The 20,600-nt window shown below is 63.3% G+C and overlaps 2 protein-coding genes across 2 annotated transcripts; both read left to right on the top strand.

The window, feature by feature from the left end:
• The first annotated feature begins 1,336 nt into the window (after positions 1 to 1,336).
• On the top strand, positions 1,337 to 12,731 carry LOC143692302 (actin nucleation-promoting factor WAS-like). The gene is made up of 13 exons (XM_077172419.1): positions 1,337 to 1,560; positions 2,967 to 3,146; positions 3,859 to 3,945; positions 4,447 to 4,543; positions 5,529 to 5,567; positions 5,704 to 5,742; positions 7,943 to 8,012; positions 8,068 to 8,145; positions 9,332 to 9,374; positions 10,535 to 10,688; positions 11,765 to 12,102; positions 12,408 to 12,510; positions 12,594 to 12,731. The coding sequence occupies exons 1-13, from the start codon at positions 1,459 to 1,461 to the stop codon at positions 12,644 to 12,646; spliced, it is 1,383 nt and encodes a 460-aa protein (XP_077028534.1). The 5' UTR covers positions 1,337 to 1,458; the 3' UTR covers positions 12,647 to 12,731.
• A 554-nt stretch (positions 12,732 to 13,285) lies between these two features.
• On the top strand, positions 13,286 to 19,890 carry LOC129134214 (histone-lysine N-methyltransferase SUV39H1). Its single transcript, XM_077172489.1, has 6 exons — positions 13,286 to 13,459; positions 14,178 to 14,323; positions 15,837 to 16,499; positions 17,715 to 17,861; positions 18,612 to 18,741; positions 19,683 to 19,890. Exons 1-6 carry the CDS (start codon positions 13,441 to 13,443, stop codon positions 19,820 to 19,822), a joined length of 1,245 nt encoding a protein of 414 aa, XP_077028604.1. The 5' UTR covers positions 13,286 to 13,440; the 3' UTR covers positions 19,823 to 19,890.
• The last annotated feature ends 710 nt before the right edge of the window (positions 19,891 to 20,600 follow it).

Raw genomic sequence — 20,600 nt, 5'->3', positions numbered from 1 at the left:
TCCCAGTATGAACTGGGAGGGTGCGGGCACGGGCGGGGCCAGGACTGGGATTTTCCCAGTGTTCCCAGTTTGCTCCCAGTTCCCCCAGTTCCCTTTCCCAGTCTCTGCAGTGCTGCCTCCCAGTACTCCCAGTTTCCTTCTCAGTGCCCCCCCAGTTGCTCCCAGTCCCTCCCAGTTGCTCCCAGTTCCGCCAGACCCTCCCAGTTCCCCTTCCCAGTCCCCCCCAGTCCCTCCCAGTTTCCTCCCAGTCCCTCCCAGTTGCCCCCAATCCCTCCCAGTTCCTCCCAGTCCCCCCCAGTTCCCTCCCAGTCCCTCCCAATTGCCCCCAGTCCCTCCCAGTTCCCTTTCTCAGTCCCTCCCAGTCCCTCCCAGTTCCTCCCAGTTCCCCTTCCCAGTCCCTCCCAGTTGCCCCAAATCCCCCCCAGTTTCCTCCCAGTCCCTCCCAATTGCCCCCAGTCCCTCCCAGTTCCCTCCCAGTTCCCCCCCCAGTCGCTCCCAGTCCCTCCCAGTTCCCTCCCAGTTGCCCCCATTTCCCTTTCTCAATCCCTCCCAGTTCTTCCCAGTCCCTCCCAGTTCCCCCCCAGTCTCACCCAGTCCCTCCCAGTTCCTCCCATTTCCCCCCAATTCCTCCCAGTCCCTCCCAGTCCCCCCCAGTTCCCTCCCAGTTTCCTCCCAGTCCCTCCCAGTTGCCCCCAGTCCCTCCCAGTTCCCTCCCAGTTGCCCCAATTCCCCCCCAGTCCCCCCCAGTCCCCCCCAGTCCCTCCCAGTCCCTCCCAGTCCCCCCCAGTCCCTCCCAGTCCCTCCCAGTTCCCCCAGTCCGGAGGTGACGTCCCCGCCACCTTTGGGTGCTTCCGGCCGGAAGAGGCCTCGGGGGCACCCAGAGATTTTTGGGGGGCGGCTCCGGGGGGGTTTTGGGGGGTCCCAGAGGGGATTTTGGGGGGTCCCAGGGGTTTTTTGGGATCCCCGGAGGATTTTGGGGGTTCCCAGGCAGATTTTGGGGGGGTCCTGGGGGTTTTTTGGGGTTTCCCAGGGATTTTTTGGGGTTCCCAGAGATTTTTTGGGGTTCTCAGGGGGATTTTTGGGGCTCCCAAGGCGGTTTTGGGGTTCCCAGGGGGGATTTTTGGGTTTCCCAGGGATTTTTTGGGGTTCTCAGGAATTTTTGGGTCTCCCAGGGGGGATTTTTGGGGTCTCCCAAGGCGGTTTTGGGGGTTCCCAGGCAGATTTTGGGGGGGGGGTCCTGTGGGGTTTTTTGGGTTCCCAGGGGGAATTTTGGGGCTCCCAGGGATTTTTTTGGGTCTCCCAGGGGGGATTTTTGGGGCTCCCAGGGGGGATTTTTGGGTCTCCCAGGGGGGATTTTTGGGGCTCCCAGGGATTTTTTGGGACTCCCAGGGATTTTTGGGGGTTCCCAGGGATTTTTGGGGTTTTAGGAATTTTTTGGGGGGTCCCAAAAATCTGGGGATGAGCCGGGGGGGGCGACAGGGGGGGGACAACGTCCCCTCGGAGCTGCTGGGGGAGCAGGAGAACCTGAGGATCTTCGAGGTGCTGGGCAGGAAATGCGTGGTGAGGAACTGGGGGGAACTGGGGGGAACTGGGAGGGACTGGGGGGAACTGGGAGGGACTGGGAGAGACTGGGAGGGACTGGGGGGAACTGGGAGGGACTGGGGGGAACTGGGAGGGGATTGGGAGGGACTGGGAGGGACTGGGAGGGAATTGGGGGGGACTGGGAGGGACTGGGAGGGAACTGGGAGAGACTGGGGGGCACTGGGAGGGGATTGGGGGAGTTGGGGGGGACTGGGTGGGACTGGGAGGGGATTGGGGGGCACTGGGAGAGACTGGGAGGGACTGGGAGGGGATTGGGGGGGACTGGGAGGGAACTGGGAAAGGACTGGGAGGCACTGGGGGGAACTGGGAGGGACTGGGAGGGACTGGGAGGGAACTGGGAAGGACTTGGGGGGGATTGGGGGGAACTGGGAGGGGATTGGGAGGGAATTGGGGGGACTGGGGGGGACTGGGTGAGAATTGGGAGGCACTGGGAGGGAACTGGGAGGAACTGGAAGGGAACTGGGAGAGACTGGGAGGGAACTGGGAGGGAACTGGGAGGGACTGGGGGGAACTGGGAGGGACTGGGAGGGGATTGGGGGGCACTGGGAGAGAGTGGGAGGGAATTGGGGGGGAATTGGGAAAGGACTGGGAGGGACTGGGGGGAACTGGGAGGGACTGGGGGAGGATTGGGAGGCACTGGGAGGGGATTGGGGGAGTTGGGGGGGACTGGGTGGGACTGGGGTGAACTAGGGGGGACTGGGAGGGGATTGGGAGAGAATGGGAGACGCTGGGAGGGAATTTGGGGGGACTGGGAGGGGATTGGGAGGGACTGGGAGGGAATTGGTGGGACTGGGGGGCACTGGGAAGGAATTGGGAGTGACTGGGAGGGACTGGGAGGGAATTGGGAGGGAACTGGGAGGGAGTGGGAGGGAACTGGGAAAGGACTGGGAGGGAACTGGGAAAGGACTGGGAGGGACTGGGGGGAACTGGGAGGAACCGGGAGGGAATTGGGAGGGACTGGGAGGGGATTGGGGGAGCTGGGGGGGACTGGGTGAACTGGGAGGGACTGGAAAGGGGGAAATGGGGGGGGGGGGTGAGGGCATTTCTTGGCTGGAATTTGGGGTCTCTGGGATGGATTTTGGGGTGGTCTTGGGGGATTTTGGGGTCTCTGAGGCCATTTTGGGGTCTTGGGATGGATTTTAGGGTCCCTGGGATGGATTTTGGAGTCTCTTGGAGATTTTTGGGGTGGTCTTGGGGGATTTTGGGGTCCCTGGGCTGGATTTTGGGCTCTCTGGGCTGGATTTTGGGGGTACCAGGTTGGATTTTGGGTTCTCTTTTGGGGTTTCAGTGCAGCCTTGGGGCATTTCAAGCTTCCCAGGTTGAATTTCGGGGTGCCCCATGTCCCCCCCCGTGTCCCCCCGCAGACCCTGGTGACTGCCGTGGTCCAGCTGGTGGTGGCTGAGCCCGGGGGGGTCCCTGGGGGGGTCCCGGGGGGTCCCGGGGGGGTCCCGGGGGGCTCCTGGAGCCTCCGGGGCTGCGGCGTCGCCTGCCTGGTCCGGGACAGCCCCCGGCGCTCCTACTTCATCCGCATCTTCCGCCTGCCCGTGAGTCTGGGCACCCCAAAACCCCTCGGGGGGGACCCCAAAATCTCGGGGAGGACCCCAAAATCCATGAGGGGGACCCCAAAATTCTGGGGGGGTCCCTAAAGTCCTTGGGGAATTGCTAAAACCCAAGGGCGGGGTGGGTTCAGGACAATGCTGGTGCTTCCATTTCATCATCCTCTTATTTGAGGGGGGTCCCAAATTTTGGGGGGGCCCCAAAATCACAGAGGGGTCCTAAAGTCCATGAGGGGGACCCCAAAATTCTGGGGAGGGTCCCTAAAATCCAGGGGTGGGTGGGTTCAGGACAATGCTGGTGCTTCCACTTCATCATCCTCTGTTTATTTGAGGGGGGTCCCAAATTTTGGGGGGCACCCCAAAATCACAGAGGGGTCCTAAAATCTTGGGGGGGGGTCCCCAAAATCCTGGGAATCCCCAAAATCCTGGGATGGGGGGAGATCAAGAGGATTGGGATTGAGTGGGGGTCCCTGAGGGGTTTTTGTGGGGTCCTGGAGGGGTTTTGGGGATCCCTGGGGGTTTTTGGGGGTCCCTGAGGGGTTTTGGGGGTCCCTGGGGGGTTTTTGGGGGTCCCTGAGGGGTTTTTGGGGGTCCCTGGGGGTTTTTGGGGGTCCCTGAGGGGTTTTGGGGGTCCCTGAGGGGTTTTTGGGGTCCCTGGGGGGTTTTTGGGGGGTCCCTGACCCCAAATTTGCCCCCCCAGGCCGGGGAGCTGTGGTGGGAGCAGGAGCTGCAGGGGGGGATGGGCTACAAGACCCCCACCCCCTTTTTCCACACCTTTGTCAGCCACGTGAGTGGGCGGGGCTTTGGGGGCGTGGCCAAGGGAGGGTGTGGTGTGGGCGTGGCTAAATCTGGGTGGGGTCAGTGGGTGGGGCTGGAGGTGGCCACAGATGGGAGGGAGGAGCCATTATGGGTGTGGTCAAGGGGGAGGGGCTTAAACGGGCGGGGCTTTGGGGCGGGGTGAATTTGGTGTAGGGGCGTGGTCTCGATAAAGTGGGTGTGGTCAGATATTATGGGTGTGGTCATCTTGAGGTAGGTGTGACCTGTTTGCAATGGGGCGTGGCCATATAAGGGAAATGGGCGTGGCTATCAGTGGGCGTGGTCTTTTATAGGCAGGTATGACCGCAGCATGACCAAATAAGTGAAATGGGCGTGGCTGTGGTGCTTGATGGGTGTGGCCAATTGATAAACGCCATATAAGGGAAAGTGGGTGTGGTTTGGCCAAAGGTGGGTGTGGCTCTGGGTAAGTGGGCGTGGCCTGGCTGCCCACGGCCGCTCCTGATTGGCTCAGGAGGGGTGGGCGGGGCTGAACTTCGCCTCTGAGGCCGAGGCTGCGACGTTCGAGGGCCGAGTCCAGGAGAGGCTGCGGCGGCGGCAGCAGCGGGCGGGTGAGAGACCCCTCCCCAAAATGCACCTGGGGACCCCAAAATGCACCTGGGGACCCCAAAATTGCACCTGGGGACCCCAAAATGCACCTGGGGACATCCAAAATCCATGTGGGGAGCCCCAAAATCCACGTGGGGAGCTTCAAAATCCATGTGGGAACCCCCAAAATGCACCTGGGAACATCCAAAATGCATCTGGGGAGCTTCAAAATGCACCTGGGGATCCCCAAAATGTACCTCGGGAGCGTCAAAATCCATGTGGGGACCCCCAAAATGCACCTGGGACTTCCTAAAATGCACCTGGGAACCCCCAAAATGCATCTGGGGCGCTTCAAAATCCATGTGGGAAGCCCCAAAATGCACCTGGGGACCTTTAAAACAGACATGGGGACCCCAAAATGCACCTGGGGAACCCCCAAAATGCACCTGGGAACATCCAAAATCCATGTAGGGAGCCCCAAATACACCTGGGGACCCCTAAAATGCACCTGGGAACATCCAAAATGCACCTGGGGACCCCCAGAATCCACGTGGGGAGCCCCAAAATGCACCTGGGACTTCCTAAAATGCTCCTGGGAACCCCCAAAATACATCTGGGAACCCCAAAAATCCACGTGGAGAGCCCCAAAATGCCCCTGGGGACCTTTAAAACACATTTTGGGGACCCCAAAATGCACCTGGGGAGCCCTAAAATGCACCTGGGACTTTGTAAAATGCACCTGGGGACCCCCAAGATACAACTGGGAACCCCTAAAATCCACCTGGGGACCCCCAAAATCCACCTGGCATCCCCAAAATCCCACCTGGGCACCCCCAAAACTGCACCAGAACCCCCCCAAATCCCCTCAGGATGCCCCAAAATCCTCTGGGGAAACTCCCAAAAAATCCTCTGAGGACCCCCCCCCTTCCCCCCCCCAAAAATCCTCCCGGGACCCCCCCAAACCGCCCCTCCCCCCCCTCTGACCCCCCCTTTTCTCCCCCCCCACAGAGAAGCAGCCGCTGCCCCCTCCCCCACCCCCCGGCCATGGTGAGTCCTGACCCCCCCGGGGGCCATTTTGGGCCATTTTGGGGCCATTTTGGGCCATTTTGGGGCCATTTTGGGGCCATTTTGGGGTCATTTGGGGGGGTCCTCACCCCCACTGACCCTCCCTGTGCCCCCCCAGAGCGTCGGGGGAGCCTCCCCAGGACCCCCAACCCTGAGGGTGAGTGGGGAGGGGGGTCCTGCCCCATTTTTGGGGGGTTCTGTCCCATTTTGTGGGGTCCTGCCCCATTTTTGGGGGGTTCTGTCCCATTTTGGGGGGGTCCTGTCCCATTTTGGGGGGTTCTGTCCCATTTTGGGGGGTCCTGCCCCATTTTGGGGGGGTCCTGCCCCATTTTTGGGGGGGTTCTGTCCCATTTTTGGGGGTCCTGCCCCATTTTGGGGGGGTCCTGCTCCATTTTGGGGGGTCCTGCCCCATTTTTGGGGTGGTCCTGCCCCATTTTGGGGGGTTCTGTCCCATTTTGGGGGGTCCTGCCCCATTTTGGGGGGGTTCTGCCCCATTTTGGGGGGTTCTGCCCTATTAAGGGGGCTTAGGGAGGGCCCAGAAGGGAATTTGGGGGGAAATTTGGGGGGTTCCAGGGTGATTTTGGGGTCTTTGGGTCAGGTTTGGGGTCTCTGGGAGGGATTTTGGGGTTTCTGGGGTGGTTTTGGGGTGTTTGGGGTATCTGGGGGGGGAATTGGGGTCTCTGGGTGGTTTGGGTGGGAATTTTGGGGTCTCTGGGATGGTTTTGGGGGGGATTTTGGGGTCTTTGGGGCAGGTTTGGGGTCTCTGGGGGGGATTTTTGGGTTTCTGGGGTGGTTTTGGGGTGTTTGGGGTATCTGGGGGGGATTTGGGGATATTTGGGGTTTCTGGAGGGGAATTTTGGGGTCTCTGGGGTGGGTTTGGATCTTTGGGGGGGTCTCTGGGTGGTTTGGGTGGGGATTTTGGGGTCTTTGGGGCAGGTTTGGGGTATCTGGGGGGGATTTTGGGGTTTCTGGGGGGAAATTTTGGAGTCTCTGGGGAGGATTTGGAGATCGATCTTTGGGGCAGGTTTGGGGTCTCTGGGGGAAAATTTGGGGTTTCTGGGGTGGGTTTGGATCTTTGGGGGGGTCTCTGGGGGGAATTTTGGGGTCTCTGGGTGGTTTTGGGGGGGAATTTTGGGGTTTCTTGGTGGTTTGGGGAGGGATTTTGGGGTCTCTGGGGAGGAATTTTGGGGTTTCTGGGTGGTTTGGGTGGGCATTTTGGGGTCTCTGGGGGGAATTTTGGGGTTTCTGGGTGGTTTGGGGGGGATTTTGGGGTCTTTTGGGCAGGTTTGGGGTATCTGGGGGGGATTTTGGGTTTCTGGGGTGGTTTTGGGGGGGAATTTGGGGGTTTCTGGGTGGTTTGGGGGGGATTTTGGGGTCTTTGGGGCAGGTTTGGGGTCTCTGGGGAGGCATTTTGGGGTCTCTGGGGAATTTTGGGGTTTCTGGGGTAGTTTTGGATCTTTGAGGGGGGCTCTGGGTGGTTTGGGGGGCAGATTTTGGGGTCTCTGGGTGGTTTGGGGGAGATTTTGGGGTCTCTGGGGCAGGTTTGGGGTCTCTGGGGGAAAATTTTGAGTTTCTGGGGTGGTTTTGGGTCTTTGGGGGGGGTCTCTGGGGGCAATTTTGGGGTTTCTGGGTGGTTTGGGTGGGGATTTTGGGGGTCTCAATTTTGGGGTCTCTGGGTGGTTTGGGTGGGGATTTTGGGGTCTCTGGGGAGGAATTTTGGGGTCTCTGGGGAGGAATTTGGGGGGGAATTTGGGGGTTTCTGGGTGGTTTGGGGGGGAATTTTGGGGTCTCTGGGGGCAAATTTTGGGGTCTCCGGGGAGGCATTTTGGGGTCTCTGGGGAATTTTGGGGTTTCTGGAGTGGTTTTGGATCTTTGAGGGGGGCTCTGGGTGGTTTGGGTGGGGATTTTGGGGTCTCTGGGGAGGAATTTTGGGGTCTCTGGGTGGTTTGGGGAGGGATTTTGGGGTCTTTGGGGCAGGTTTGGGGTCTCTGGGGCAGGTTTGGGGTCTCTGGGGGGGATTTGGGGGGGATTTTGGGGTCTCTGGGGGGAATTTTGGGGTCTCTGGGTGGTTTGGGGGGGAATTTTGGGGTCTCTGGGGAGGGATTTTGGGGTCTCTGGGGGGTTTGGGGGGGATTTTGGGGTCTTTTGGGCAGGTTTGGGGTCTCTGGGGGGATTTTTGGGTTTCTGGGGTGGTTTTGGGGAAGGTTTGGGGTATCTGGGGGGGATTTTGGGGTCTCTGGGGGCAATTTTGGGGTCTCTGGGTGGGGATTTTGGGATCTTTTGGGGTCTTTTGGGGTTCTCCCCATAACGGGGTGGGGTGGGGGGGTCCCCATAACGATTTTTTTCCCCCCCCCCAGGCCCCCCCATCCCGGCCGTGCCCATCCCCAACCCCGACATCACCCCCAGCCGGTACCGGGGGCTGCCCAGCCCCCCCTCGGGCCCCTCCCCCACCTCGGGCCCCTCCCCCACCTCGGGACCCCCCCCCCGGCGAGCACAAAAAGGGGGGGAGGGGGCGCAAGAAAATCTCCAAGGCCGATATCGGGGTCCCCTCCGGCTTCAAGTGGGTCTGGGGGGGTTTGGGGGGGATTTTGGGGCTGGGGGCGTTGGGGGGTTTGGGGTGGGGGGCGTTTGGGGGGGTTTGGGGTCTCTGGGATTTGAGGTGGGGGGGTTTGGGGTCTCTGGGATTTGAGGTGGGGGGGATTTGGGGTCTCTGGGAGGGATTTTGGGGTCTCTGGGGGGGATTTTGGGGCTGCGGGCATTTGGGTTCTGAGAGGGATTTTGGGGTCTCTGGGGAAGATTTGGGGGCTGGGGGATTTGGGGTTTCTGGGGGGGATTTGGGGGCTGTGGGGTTGGGGTTTTGGGGGGGTTTTGGGGGGTTTTGGGGGGGTTTGGGGGGTTTGGGAGGGATTTGGGGCTGGGGGACTTGGGGGCTGTGGGGTTGGGGTTTTGGGGGGGTTTGGGGAGGGTTTGAGGGGCTTTGGGGTCTGTGGGAGGGATTTGGGGTCTCTGGGGCGGATTTTGGGGCTGGGGGATTTGGGGGCTGTGGGGTTGGGGTTTTGGGGGGGTTTTGGGGGGGTTTGGGGAGGGTTTGGGGTCTGTGGGAGGGATTTGGGGGGAGTTTCAGGGCCTGGGGGATTTGGGGTCTCTGGGGGGGATTTTGGGGCTGGGGGGATTTGGGGGCTTTGGGTGGGGTTGGGGTTTTGGGGGGGTTTGGGGAGGGTTTGGGGGGCTTTGGGGTCTCTGGGGGGGAATTTGGGGTCTCTGGGGGGGATTTTGGGGCTGGGGGATTTGGGGGCTGTGGGGTTGGGGTTTTGGGGGGGTTTGGGGTTTCTGGGGGGGATTTTGGGGTCTCTGGGGGGGATTTTAGGGTGGGGGCTTTGGGTTCTGAGAGGGATTTTGGGGCTGGGGGATTTGGGGGCTGTGGGGGGAATTTGGGGGGTTTTGGGGGGGTTTTGGGGCTGGGGGATTTGGGGTCTCTGGGGGGGATTTGGGGGCTGTGGGGTTGGGGTTTTGGGGGGGTTTGGGGTCTGTGGGAGGGATTTGGGGGGAGTTTCAGGGCCTGGGGGGTTTTGGGGTCTCAGGGGGGGTTTGGGGTCTGGGTGGGTTTGGGGTCGGGGGGGGCACAGGGCGATTTGGGGGTTTTGTTTGGGGGGATTTGGGGTTTGGGGGGGGTCTCCAGGGGGTTTTGGGGTCTGTGGGGTTCAGGGGGGAGGGGTCTCACCTCTGACCCCTCCCCTCCCCCCCAGGCACGTCAGTCACGTCGGGTGGGACCCCAGTGGTGGCTTTGATGTAGGTGACACCCCCGGGCCGTGTCCCCCCCCCGTGTGTCCCCCCCATGGTTGGTGACGCTGACCCTGGGGGGTGACACTGAGCCCTCAGTGTGGCACTGACCCCTCAGTGTGTGACATTGACCCCTCAGTGTGGCACTGACCCCACAATGTGTCCCTGTCCCAGCTGAGTCCCCATGGGGTGACAGTGACCCCTCAGTGTGGCACTGACCCAGCTGGGGTCCCCGTGGGGTGACATTGACCCCTCAGTGTGTGACACTGACCCCTCAGCGTGTCCCTGTCCCTGTCCCCATCCCCGTCCCCGTCCCTGTCCCCGTCCTTGTCCCCATCCCTGTCCCTGTCCCCGTTTCCTGTCCCTGTCCCCATCCCTGTCCCTTGTCCCTGTCCCCTGTGCCCGTCCCCTGTCCCCATCCCTGTCCCTGTCCCCGTCCCCGTCCTTGTCCCTGTCCCTCTCCCTCTCTCTGTCCCTTGTCCTTGTCCCTGTCCCCATCCCTGTCCTTGTCCCTCTCCCTGTCCCCGTCCTTGTCCCCATCCCCGTCCCTGTCCCTGTCCCTGTCCCCATCCCTGTCCCCTGTCCCTGTCCCTTGTCCCTGTCCCTGTCCCTGTCCCCAGCTGACCACCCTGGAACCTGCCCTGTGGTCACTCCTGTCCCATGGGGTGACAGTGACGCTGTAAAGGGTGACAGTGACCTGGGGGTTGTGACACTGACCCCTCAATGTGTGACACTGACCCCTCAATGTGTGTCCCTGTCCCTGTCCCTGTCCCAGCTGGCAGCTGGGGTCCCCATGGGGTGTCACTGACCCCTCAATGTGTGTCCCTGTCCCTGTCCCCATCCCTGTCCCTGTCCCCGTCCCTGTCCCTGTCCCTGTCCCTGTCCCTGTCCCTGTCCCTGTCCCTGTCCCTGTCCCAGCTGGCAGCTGGGGTCCCCATGGGGTGACAGTGACCCTGTGGGGGGTGACACTGACCCCTCAATGTGTGACACTGACCCCTCAGCGTGACACTGACCCCTCAATGTGTGTCCCTGTCCCTGTCCCTGTCCCTGTCCCCAGCTGGCAGCTGGGGTCCCCATGGGGTGACACTGACCCCTCAATGTGTGTCACTGACCCCTCAGCGTGACACTGACCCCTCAATGTGTGTCCCTGTCCCTGTCCCTGTCCCCAGCTGGCCGCCCTGGACCCCGCCCTGCGCTCGCTCTTCGCCCAGGCCGGGGTCAGCGAGCGCCACTTGGCCGACGCCGAGACCTCGCGGCTGATCCACGACTTCATCGAGCGCCAGGGGGGGCTGCAGGCCGTGCGCGAGGAGATGGGCAGGCAGGGTGGGCACACACCTGGGGACACCTGGGGACAGCTGGGGACACCTGGGGACACACCTGGGGACAGCTGGGGACACACCTGGGGACACACCTGGGGACACCTGGGAGGGACCTGGACACAGCCATGGGGCACCTGGCACACCTGGGGACACACCTGGGGACAGCCACAAGGGGCTGCAGGCCATGCGCGAGGAGATGGGCAGGCAGGGTGGGCACACACCTGGGGACACACCTGGGGACACCTGGGGACAGCTGGGCACAGCCACAGGGGGCTGCAGGCCGTGCGCGAGGAGGTGGGCAGGCAGGGTGGGGACACACCTGGGGACACACCTGGGGACACCTGGGGACAGCTGGGGACACCGGGGGACACACCTGGGGACAGCTGGGGACACACCTGGGGACACACCTGGGGACAGCCACAGGGTGCTGCAGGCCGTGCGCGAGGAGATGGGCAGGCAGGGTGGGCACACCTGGGAAGGACCTGGGCACAACTGGGGACACCTGGGGACAGCTGGGAAGGACCTGGGCACACCTGGGGAACCTGGGGACACCTGGAAGGGACCTGGGCACACCTGGGAGGCACCTGGGGACAGCTGAGGGCACCTGGGAGTAGGGCAGAGGACACATGGAGAGACCTGGGCACACCTGGGGACAGCTGGGAGGGACCTGGGAGGGACACGGAGACACCTGGGGATACCTGGGCACACCTGGGACTGGGGCTGAGGCACCTGGGGGCACCTGGGCACATCTGGGAGGCACCTGGGGACACTTGAGGACACCTGGGGGGAACCTGGGCACACCTGGACAGGACCTGGGCACACCTGAGCGGGACCTGGGCACACCTGGGGGCACCAAGGCACAACTGGGAGGCACCTGGGGACACCTGGACAGGACTTGGGGACACCTGGGCACACCTGGGGGGAACCTGGGCACACCTGGGGGGAACCTGGGCACACCTGGGGACACCTGGGGGTGGGGCTGGGCACACCTGGGGGGCACCTGGGGACCCTCCGAGGGTCTCCGTGCCCCCCCGTGCCCCCTCTGACCCCGCCCCCTTCTCTCTCTCTCCCCTCCCCCAGGGCCGCCCCCTCCCCCCCCGGGCCGCGGCAGCCCCGCCCCCCCTCCCCCCCGCCCCTCCCCCCTCCTCCGGCCGCTCCCGCTCGGGGCTCCCGGCCCCTCCCCCACCCCGCGCCGGCCCCGCCCCTCCCCCGGCCCCGCCCCCTCCGCGAGGCCCCGCCCCTCCCCCGCGAGGCTCCGCCCCCTCCGGAGCGGCCGCTCCTCCCCCTCCCCCTCCTCCGCCGCCCCCTCCCCCCTCCGGGGGCGCCCCCCCCGCGACCCCCCCGGGCCGGGGGGCGCTGCTGGACCAGATCCGCCAGGGGGTGACGCTCAACAAGGTGGGGACCCCAAAAACGGGGGCGTGGGGACACCAAAAACGGGGGGTGGGAGCCCAAAAATGGGGGGGTGGGAGCCAAAAATGGGGGGGCACCCCCAAAAAGGAGGGTAGGACCCCCAAAAAAGGGATGGGACCCCAAAATGGGGGGGTGGGATGCTCTGTGAGGGGGGAGGGGGCTCCAAGGGGGGCTCCCGTGACCTATGGGGGACCCCATGGGATGGGGGAGGGGCTGTTCCATGCCCGTTTTTTTGGGTGGGTGGTCCCGTTATCATTTCTTGTGGGGGGGGGGGTCCTGCCTGACCTCTCCCCGTGCCCCCCTCCCCTTCCAGACCCCTGAGACCCCCGAGGTGGGCGCGGGTCCCGGCGCTGGGGGGCTCGTGGGGGCCCTGATGGACGTGATGCAGAAACGAAGCCGCGTCATCCATTCCTCGGGTGAGACCCCTCCCCAAAAAACCCCCCCGAAACCCCAAAACCCCCTAAAAACCCCCCTGACCCCCCATTTTTCACCCCCCCAGATGAAGGCACGGCCAGCGAGGAGGAGGAAGATGATGATGAATGGGACGATTGAGACCCCTCCCCATCCCCCCCTCTCCCGCTTCTAAGGACGCCCCCAGACCCAAAATGTGCCCCCCCCACCCCTCCTGTGCCCCTCCCCCAGCTCGGGGGGGGAGGGGCCCCGGTTTTTCCTCCCCCCCCCCCCTTTTCCATCCCATCCCAATTTCCCCCACCCACACCCCCGCAGGTACCAAATAAACGCAGGAGTCACGTGACCAGTCGCCTCGTTAATTAATTAATTAATTACCGTTTAATGAGCCCGGCTCGAGGAGGGGAAGCGGGAATGGAGCGGCTCGGGGAGAGGCTCCCAGGGAATCCCGGCGCTTCCCCGCGGCTCCGAACCAGGAAAACCGCGGGGAAAATGGGGAAAAACGGCGGAATTCGGGATCGGCGCCGGGCGCGGGGAATGCTGGGAGCGGTATGCAAATGAGACAGCGCAGCGGCCAATGGAAATCGCTCAATTCGGGCTAGTATGTAAATGAGGCCTCGCGGGTGCTGCTGGGAGTGATATGCAAATCTACCCACGGGGCGACCAATGGCGGGATCAGATATTATGCAAATGAAGCGGCGCGGCGACCAATAGAGGACGGGCGGGTAGCTGTCAGTATGCAAATAAATCACGTCGCCAGCCAATGGAAGGCGAGCAGCCAGCTGTCAGTATGCAAATCAGCTTTAGATTCAGCCAATAGACGCTGGGCGCGGGCGGAGGAAGCCCCGCCCCTCGCGCTGCCCGCCGGGCGGAAGCGTAGCCAGAAAAAAAAAGGGAAAAGGCGGAAAAAGACAAAAAAAAAGCGGCGGCGGCTGAAAATGGCGGAAAATTTAAAAGGTGGCGCGAGCGGGGCGGGCCCGAGGGGTCTCCGAGGGAGCGTGAGGGGGAAATCAGGGGCGGGGGGGGGCTCTGAGGGGACGGCGCCGCTTCCCGCGCGCGGCCGTTGGCGCCTGAGGGGACGGGGGAGGGAAAAGTGGCGGGAACGCGCTGAGGGGGGGGGGAGGGGAGCGTGTGAGGGGACGGGGGGGGGGGGCGCTGTCCTGTCCCCAAATTCCGCCCCCCAGTGTCCCCTCACCCACCCGGTGTCCACCCCCCCGGAGTGCCCCGTGTCGTCGCTGTCGTGTGGTCGCGACAGAGCGAGCGGTGTGGGCGGGCCCGGGGTGGGGGAGGCTGTGTGAGGTGAGGGGGGGGGCTGTGGTGTCACCTGTCCCCTCACGGCCCCCGGCCGCCGTGTGTCCCCTCCCCTCGGTGACACCTGCAAGGGTGCTCCATGTGCTGCCTGTCGCGACAGAGCGAGCGGTGCAGGAGGGTCTGGGGGAGCTGTGTGAGGTTGGGGGGGGGTCTGCGGTGTCACCTGTCCCCTCACGTTGTCCCCCGGTGTGTCCCCACCCTTCGGTGACACCCGCAGGGTGCTCCGTGTGCTGCCTGTCGCGACAGAGCGAGCGGTGCGGGCTGGTCAGGGCAGGGTTGGGCGGGCCCGGGGGGGGTCTGTGGTGTCACCTGTCCCCTCACGTTGTCCCCCGGTGTGTCCCCCACCCCTCGGTGACACCCGCAGAGTGCTCCGTGTGCTGCCTGTCGCCGTGGTCGCAGCTGCAGGAGCTGTGCCGGCTGCAGCGCGTGCGGTGCCGCGCCCTCGGCGTCACCCGCCGCAACCTCGCCGACTTCGAGGTGGAGCTGCTGTGCGACTACCGGAGAGTGCGGGTGAGGGCCGCGGGACCCCCGAACCGGGACCCCACAGAGAGCAGGACCCCCGAACCGGGACCCCACAGAGAGCAGGGCCCCCGAACTGGGACCCCCAAACTGGGACCCCACAGACAGCAGGGCCCCTGAACTGGGACCCCCAAACTGGGACCCCACAGAGAGCAGGACCCCCGAACCGGGACCCCCGAACTGGGACCCCACAGACACCAGGGCCCTTGAACTGGGACCCCACAGAGACCAGGACCCCCTGAACCGGGACCCCCAAACCGGGGCCCCACAGACACCAGGACCCCCAAACTGGGAGCCCCGAACTGAGACCCCACAGAGAGCAGGACCCCCGAACCGGGACCCCCACAGACGCCAGGAACTCACCCAGGGCTCCCTAACTGGGACCCCCCCACAGACACCAGGAACCCGTCAGGGACCCCCAAACCACGACCCCTGAATTAGGAACTGACCTGGGAACCCCAAACTGGGAAGTGACCCCCTAAGAACCTCTGACCCTGTCAGGCCCCAAAGGGTCCCTGGACATTGGGGTCACTCCAGGACTGTCCTGACCTTGTGAGACCCCAAAGAATCCCCACTCTGGGGTCACTCCAGGACCCCCGAGATCTCAGGAGACCCTCAGAGTCCCTCATGTTCCTGGCTCCCTCCTGGCCTTGTAAGACCCCCAAAGAATCCCCACACTGGGGTCACTCCAGAATTCCCCAGACCCCTGGGTGCCCCCAAACCCTGAACTCCCCCAGATTCCTGTGTCCTTCCTGACCCTGCAAGACCCCAGGAGTCTCCAGACATTGGGGTGTCTCCAGAACCCCCCTGACCCTATTAGGCCCTACAGGACCCCCACACTGGGGTCACTCCAGGACCCCTGAGACCTTATGAGACCCCACAGTGTCTCTGGACATTGGGGTCACTCCAGGACCCCCAGACCTCATGAGACCCTTGGACTCCCCCATGTTCCCGTGTCCTTCCTGACCCTGTGAGACCCCACAGTGTCTCCAGCCATTGGGGTCACTCCAGGACCCCCAAGGTCTCATAAGACCCTCGGACTCCCCCATGTTCCCGTGTCCTTCCTGACCCTGTGAGACCCCACAGTGTCTCCAGCCATTGGGGTCACTCCAGGACCCCCAAGGTCTCATGAGACCCTCAGACTCCCCAATGTTCCTGTGTCCTTCCTGACCCTGTGAGACCCCACAGTGTCTCCAGACATTGGGGTCTCTCCAGAACCCCCCTGACCCTATTAGGCCCTACAGGACCCCCACACTGGGGTCACTCCAGGACCCCTGAGACCTTATGAGACCCCACAGTGTCTCTGGACATTGGGGTCACTCCAGGACCCCCAGACCTCATGAGACCCTTGGACTCCCCCATGTTCCCGTGTCCTTCCTGACCCTGTGAGACCCCAGGAGTCTCCAGACATTGGGGTCACTCCAGAACCTTCCGAGTCCCCCCAGGGGGGATCCCCACAGCCCACCCCCGTACCCCTAACCCCCCATTATCCCCCCCAACCCAGGACGAGGAGTTCTACCTGGTGAAGTGGCGCGGTTACCCCTCCACTGCCAACACCTGGGAGCCGCGCCGCAACCTGCGCTGCCGGGGGCTGCTGCAGCAGCTGCACGCCGACCTGGCCCGAGCGCCGGGCGGGCCGGTGCGGCCGGGGCCCCGCGGGCTCCCCGCCCGCGCCGTGTCCTACCTGGCGCAGAAGGCGGAGCAGCGGCGGGCGCTGCGGCGCTGGGAGCGCCACCTGAACCGCACGCGCAGCCACCGCGGCCGCATCGCCGTGGAGAACGAGGTGGACCTGCACGGGCCGCCCCGCGACTTCGTCTACGTCAACGAGTACAAGGTGGGCGCGGGCGTGGCGCTGACCCCCGTGGCGGCCGGCTGCGAGTGCCGGGACTGCCTGGCCGAGGCCACGCTGGCCGGGGGCTGCTGCCCGGGCGCCTCGCGCAACAGGTTCGCCTACAACGAGGCCGGGCAGGTGCGGATCCGGGCGGGGCTGCCCATCTACGAGTGCAACTCGCGCTGCCGCTGCGGCGCCGAGTGCCCCAACCGCGTGGTGCAGCGCGGCATCCGCTACGACCTGTGCATCTTCCGCACCGGCGACGGGCGCGGCTGGGGCGTGCGCACGCTGCAGCGCATCCGCAAGAACTCCTTCGTCATGGAGTACGTGGGAGAGGTGAGCTCAGGTGTGGGACAGGTGTGATACAGGGGTGTGACAGTACAGGTGTGATACAGGGGTGTGTGACAGGTGTGGCACAGTACAGGTGTGTGTGACACTGTACAGGTGTGTGTGACAGGGCTGGGGCGTGCGCACACTGCAGCGCATCCGCAAGAACTCCTTCGTCATGGAGTACGTGGGAGAGGTGAGTGCCTCAGGTGTGATACAGGTGTGGGACAGGTGTGTGTGACACAGGACAGGTGTGTGTGACACAGGACAGGTGTGTGTGACAGGGCTGGGGCGTGCGCACGCTGCAGCGCATCCGCAAGAACTCCTTCGTCATGGAGTACGTGGGAGAGGTGAGCTCAGGTGTGATACAGGTGTGATACAAGGGTGTGTGACACAGGACAGGTGTGTGTGACACAGTACAGGTGTATGAGACAGGTGTGACAGTACAGGTGTGATACAGGTGTGTGTGACACTGTACAGGTGTGTGGGACACAGTACAGGTGTGATACAGGTGTGTGTGACACAGGACAGGTGTGTGTGACACTGTACAGGTGTGTGTGACACAGTACAGGTGTGATACAGGTGTGTGTGTGACACTGTACAGGTGTGTGGGACACAGTACAGGTGTGATACAGGTGTGTGTGACACAGGACAGGTGTGTGTGACACAGGACAGGTGTGTGTGACACAGTACAGGTGTGATACAGGTGTGTGTGTGACACTGTACAGGTGTGTGGGACACAGTACAGGTGTGATACAGGTGTGTGTGACACAGTACAGGTGTGTGGGACACAGTACAAGTGTGATACAGGTGTGTGTGACAGTACAGGTGTGTGGGACAGGGCTGGGGCGTGCGCACGCTGCAGCGCATCCGCAAGAACTCCTTCGTCATGGAGTACGTGGGAGAGGTGAGCGCCACACGTGTGGGACAGGTGTGTGACAGTACAGGTGTGTGGGACAGGTGTGACACAGTACAGGTGTGATACAGGGGTGTGTGACACAGGACAGGTGTGGGACAGGTGTGACACAGTTCAGGTGTGCGCCATGTGGGTCCCCAGGTGTGTGCCAGGTGTGACACAGTGCAGGTGTGAGAAGGTACAGGTGTACCCAGGTGTGTGCCAGGTGTGGTTCAGGTGTTCCCCAGGTGTGTGCCAGGTGTGCCCAGGTGTGTGACAGGTGTGTGACAGGTGTGCCCAGGTGTGTGACAGGTGTGTCCCTGTCCCAGATCATCACCTCGGAGGAGGCGGAGCGCCGGGGACAGGTGTACGACCGCCAGGGCGCCACGTACCTGTTCGACCTGGACTACGTGGAGGACGTGTACACCGTGGACGCCGCCCACTACGGCAACATCTCGCACTTCGTCAACCACAGCGTGAGTGCGGCTTACCTGGGCTCAGGTGTGGCCTTACCTGGGCTTGGGGTGGGCTTATCTGGGCTCAGGTGTGGGTTTAACCTGCCCACAGGTGTGGTTTACCTGGGCTCAGGTGTGGATTTAACCTGCCCACAGGTGTGGGTTTACCTGGGCTCAGGTGTAGGTTTTACCTGCCCACAGGTATGGGTTTAACCTGCCCAAAGATGTGGGTTTACCTGGGCACAGGTGTGGGTTTAACCTGCCCACAGGTATGGGTTTACCTGGGTACAGGTGTGGGTTTAACCTGCCCAAAGGTGTGGGTTTACCTGGGTACAGGTGTGGTTTACCTGCCCACAGGTTTGCCTGGGTTTACCTGGGCACAGGTGTGGGTTTAACGTGCCCACAGGTGTGGTTTATCTGCCCACAGATGGGGCCTTACCTGTCTTGTGGGTGGAGCTTCCAGCACCTTTTCCCCCAGCTGTGGGTGGGGCTCACCTGTGTGGGTGTGTCAGGTGCTGTGGGTGGGGCTCACCTGCCGGGTGTGTCTCACCTGTGTGGGTGGGTCAGGTGCTGTGGGCGGGGCTCACCTGGTTGGGTGTGTCTCACCTGGTTGGGTGCCTCAGGTGCTGTGGGTGGGGCTCACCTGTGTGGGTGGGTCAGGTGCTGTGGGTGGGGCTCACCTGCCGGGTGTGTCTCACCTGGTTGGGTGTGTCACGTGCTGTGGGCGGGGCTCACCTGGGGGGGCGTGGCTCACCCGGGGGGGCGGGGCAGTGTGACCCCAACCTGCAGGTGTACAACGTGTTCATCGAGAACCTGGACCAGCGGCTGCCGCGCATTGCCCTGTTCGCAACCAGGCCCATCCGGGCCGGGGAGGAGCTCACCTTCGACTACAACATGCACGGTACCTGACACACACCTGTGACACACCTGACACACACCTGGCACACACCTGTCACTGTCATACACCTGTTACACACCTGTACATGCCCGTATCACACACCTGTACCTGCCCTGAAACCCATCCGGGCCGGGGAGGAGCTCACCTTTGACTACAACATGCACGGTACCTGACACACACCTGTACCTGCCACACCTGGCACACACCTGGCACACACCTGTCACACCTGTCATACACCTGTTACACACCTGTCATACACCTGTTACACACCTGTACCTGGCACACACCTGTACCTGTCATACACCTGTCACACCTGTCACACACCTGTCCCTGGCCACAACCGGGGGGGGTCAGGGCCACACCTGGGTGGGTCCCAGGCTGTATCTGGGGCATCCTGGTCACACCTGGGTGGTACCTGAGCACACCTGGGGGGGTTCCTGGTCACACCTGGGGGATTCCAGGCTGTACCTGGGTGGGTCCTGGCCTTACCTGGGTGGGTCCTGATCACACCTGGGGGAGTCAGAGCCACACCTGGGTGGGTCCTGATCACACCTGGGGGAGTCAGAGCCACACCTGGGTGGGTCCTGATCACACCTGGGTGGGTCCTGGTCACACCTGGGTGGGTCCTGATCACACCGGGGGGGGGTTCCTGATCACACCTGGGCGGGTCCTGGCCACACCTGGGTGGGTCCCAGGCTGTACCTGGGTGGGTCCTAGTCACACCTGGGGGGTTCCTGGCCACACCTGGGGAGTCAGAGCCACACCTGGGGGGTTCCTGGCTGTACCTGTGAGGTTCCTGGTCACACCTGGGTGGGTCCTGGCCACACCTGGGCGGTACCTGAGCACACCTGGGTGGTACCTGAGCGCACCTGGGTGGTACCTGGGCACACCTGGGGGGTACCTGAGCACACCTGGGCGGTACCTGAGCGCACCTTTCCCCGCAGTGGACCCCGTGGACGCCGAGAGCACCCGCATGGACTCCAACTTTGGGCTGGTGGGGGGGTCCCTGGGGGGCTCCCCCCGCGCCCGCGGCCGCATCGAGTGCAAGTGCGGGGCGGCCTCGTGCCGCAAGTACCTGTTCTGAAACACCTGGGCCACCGCTGGCCACACCCACCGCACACCTGGGCCACGCCTCCACTGCCGCCCGCAGCGCCTGGGGCGGGGAATGGGGGGGCTGAGGGGATTTGGGGGATCCAGGTGGGGTTTGGGGGGTCCAGGTGGGGGTTTGGGGGGGTCCAGGTGTGCTGTGAGTGCCACACGACGACAACACCTGTGCAGTTGTTGAAGGGGGAATTTTGGGGTGGTCCAGGTGGAGTTTTGGGGCTCCAGGTGAGGTTTGGGGGGTCCAGGTGAGGTTTGGAGGGTCCAGGTGGGGTTTGGGGGGTCCAGGTGGAGTTTGGGGGGTCCAGGTGGGGTTTGGGGGTTCCAGGTGTGTTTTGGGGGATCCAGGTGTGTTTTGGGGATCCAGGTGTGCTGTGAGTGCCACACAATGACAACACCTGTGCAGTTCTTCCAAGGCCGTGCTGGGGGAATTCTGGGGGGGGGTCTCAGAGTGGTTTCAGGGGAGATTTTGGGGGAATCTTAGGGGTTTTGGGGGCTCCAGGTGTGCTGTGAGTGCCACACGATGACAACACCTGTGCAGTTGTTGAAGGCCGTGCTGGGGGAATTTTGGGGTGGTCCAGGTGGGTTTGGAGGGTCCAGGTGGAGTTTGGGGGATCCAGGTGGGGTTTAGGGGATCCAGGTGGGGTTTGGGGGGATCCAGGTGGGGTTTTGGGGGGTCCAGGTGTGCTGTGAGTGCCACACAATGACAACACCTGTGCAGTTCTTCCAAGGCCGTGCTGGGGGAATTTTGGGGGGATCCA

The sequence above is a fragment of the Agelaius phoeniceus genome, chromosome 38, assembly GCF_051311805.1.
Source record: "Agelaius phoeniceus isolate bAgePho1 chromosome 38, bAgePho1.hap1, whole genome shotgun sequence".
Classification (NCBI taxonomy): Eukaryota; Metazoa; Chordata; class Aves; order Passeriformes; family Icteridae; genus Agelaius; species Agelaius phoeniceus.
The sequence above is the reverse complement of the archived record's forward strand: the minus strand, read 5'-3'. Positions and strand labels throughout refer to the sequence as shown.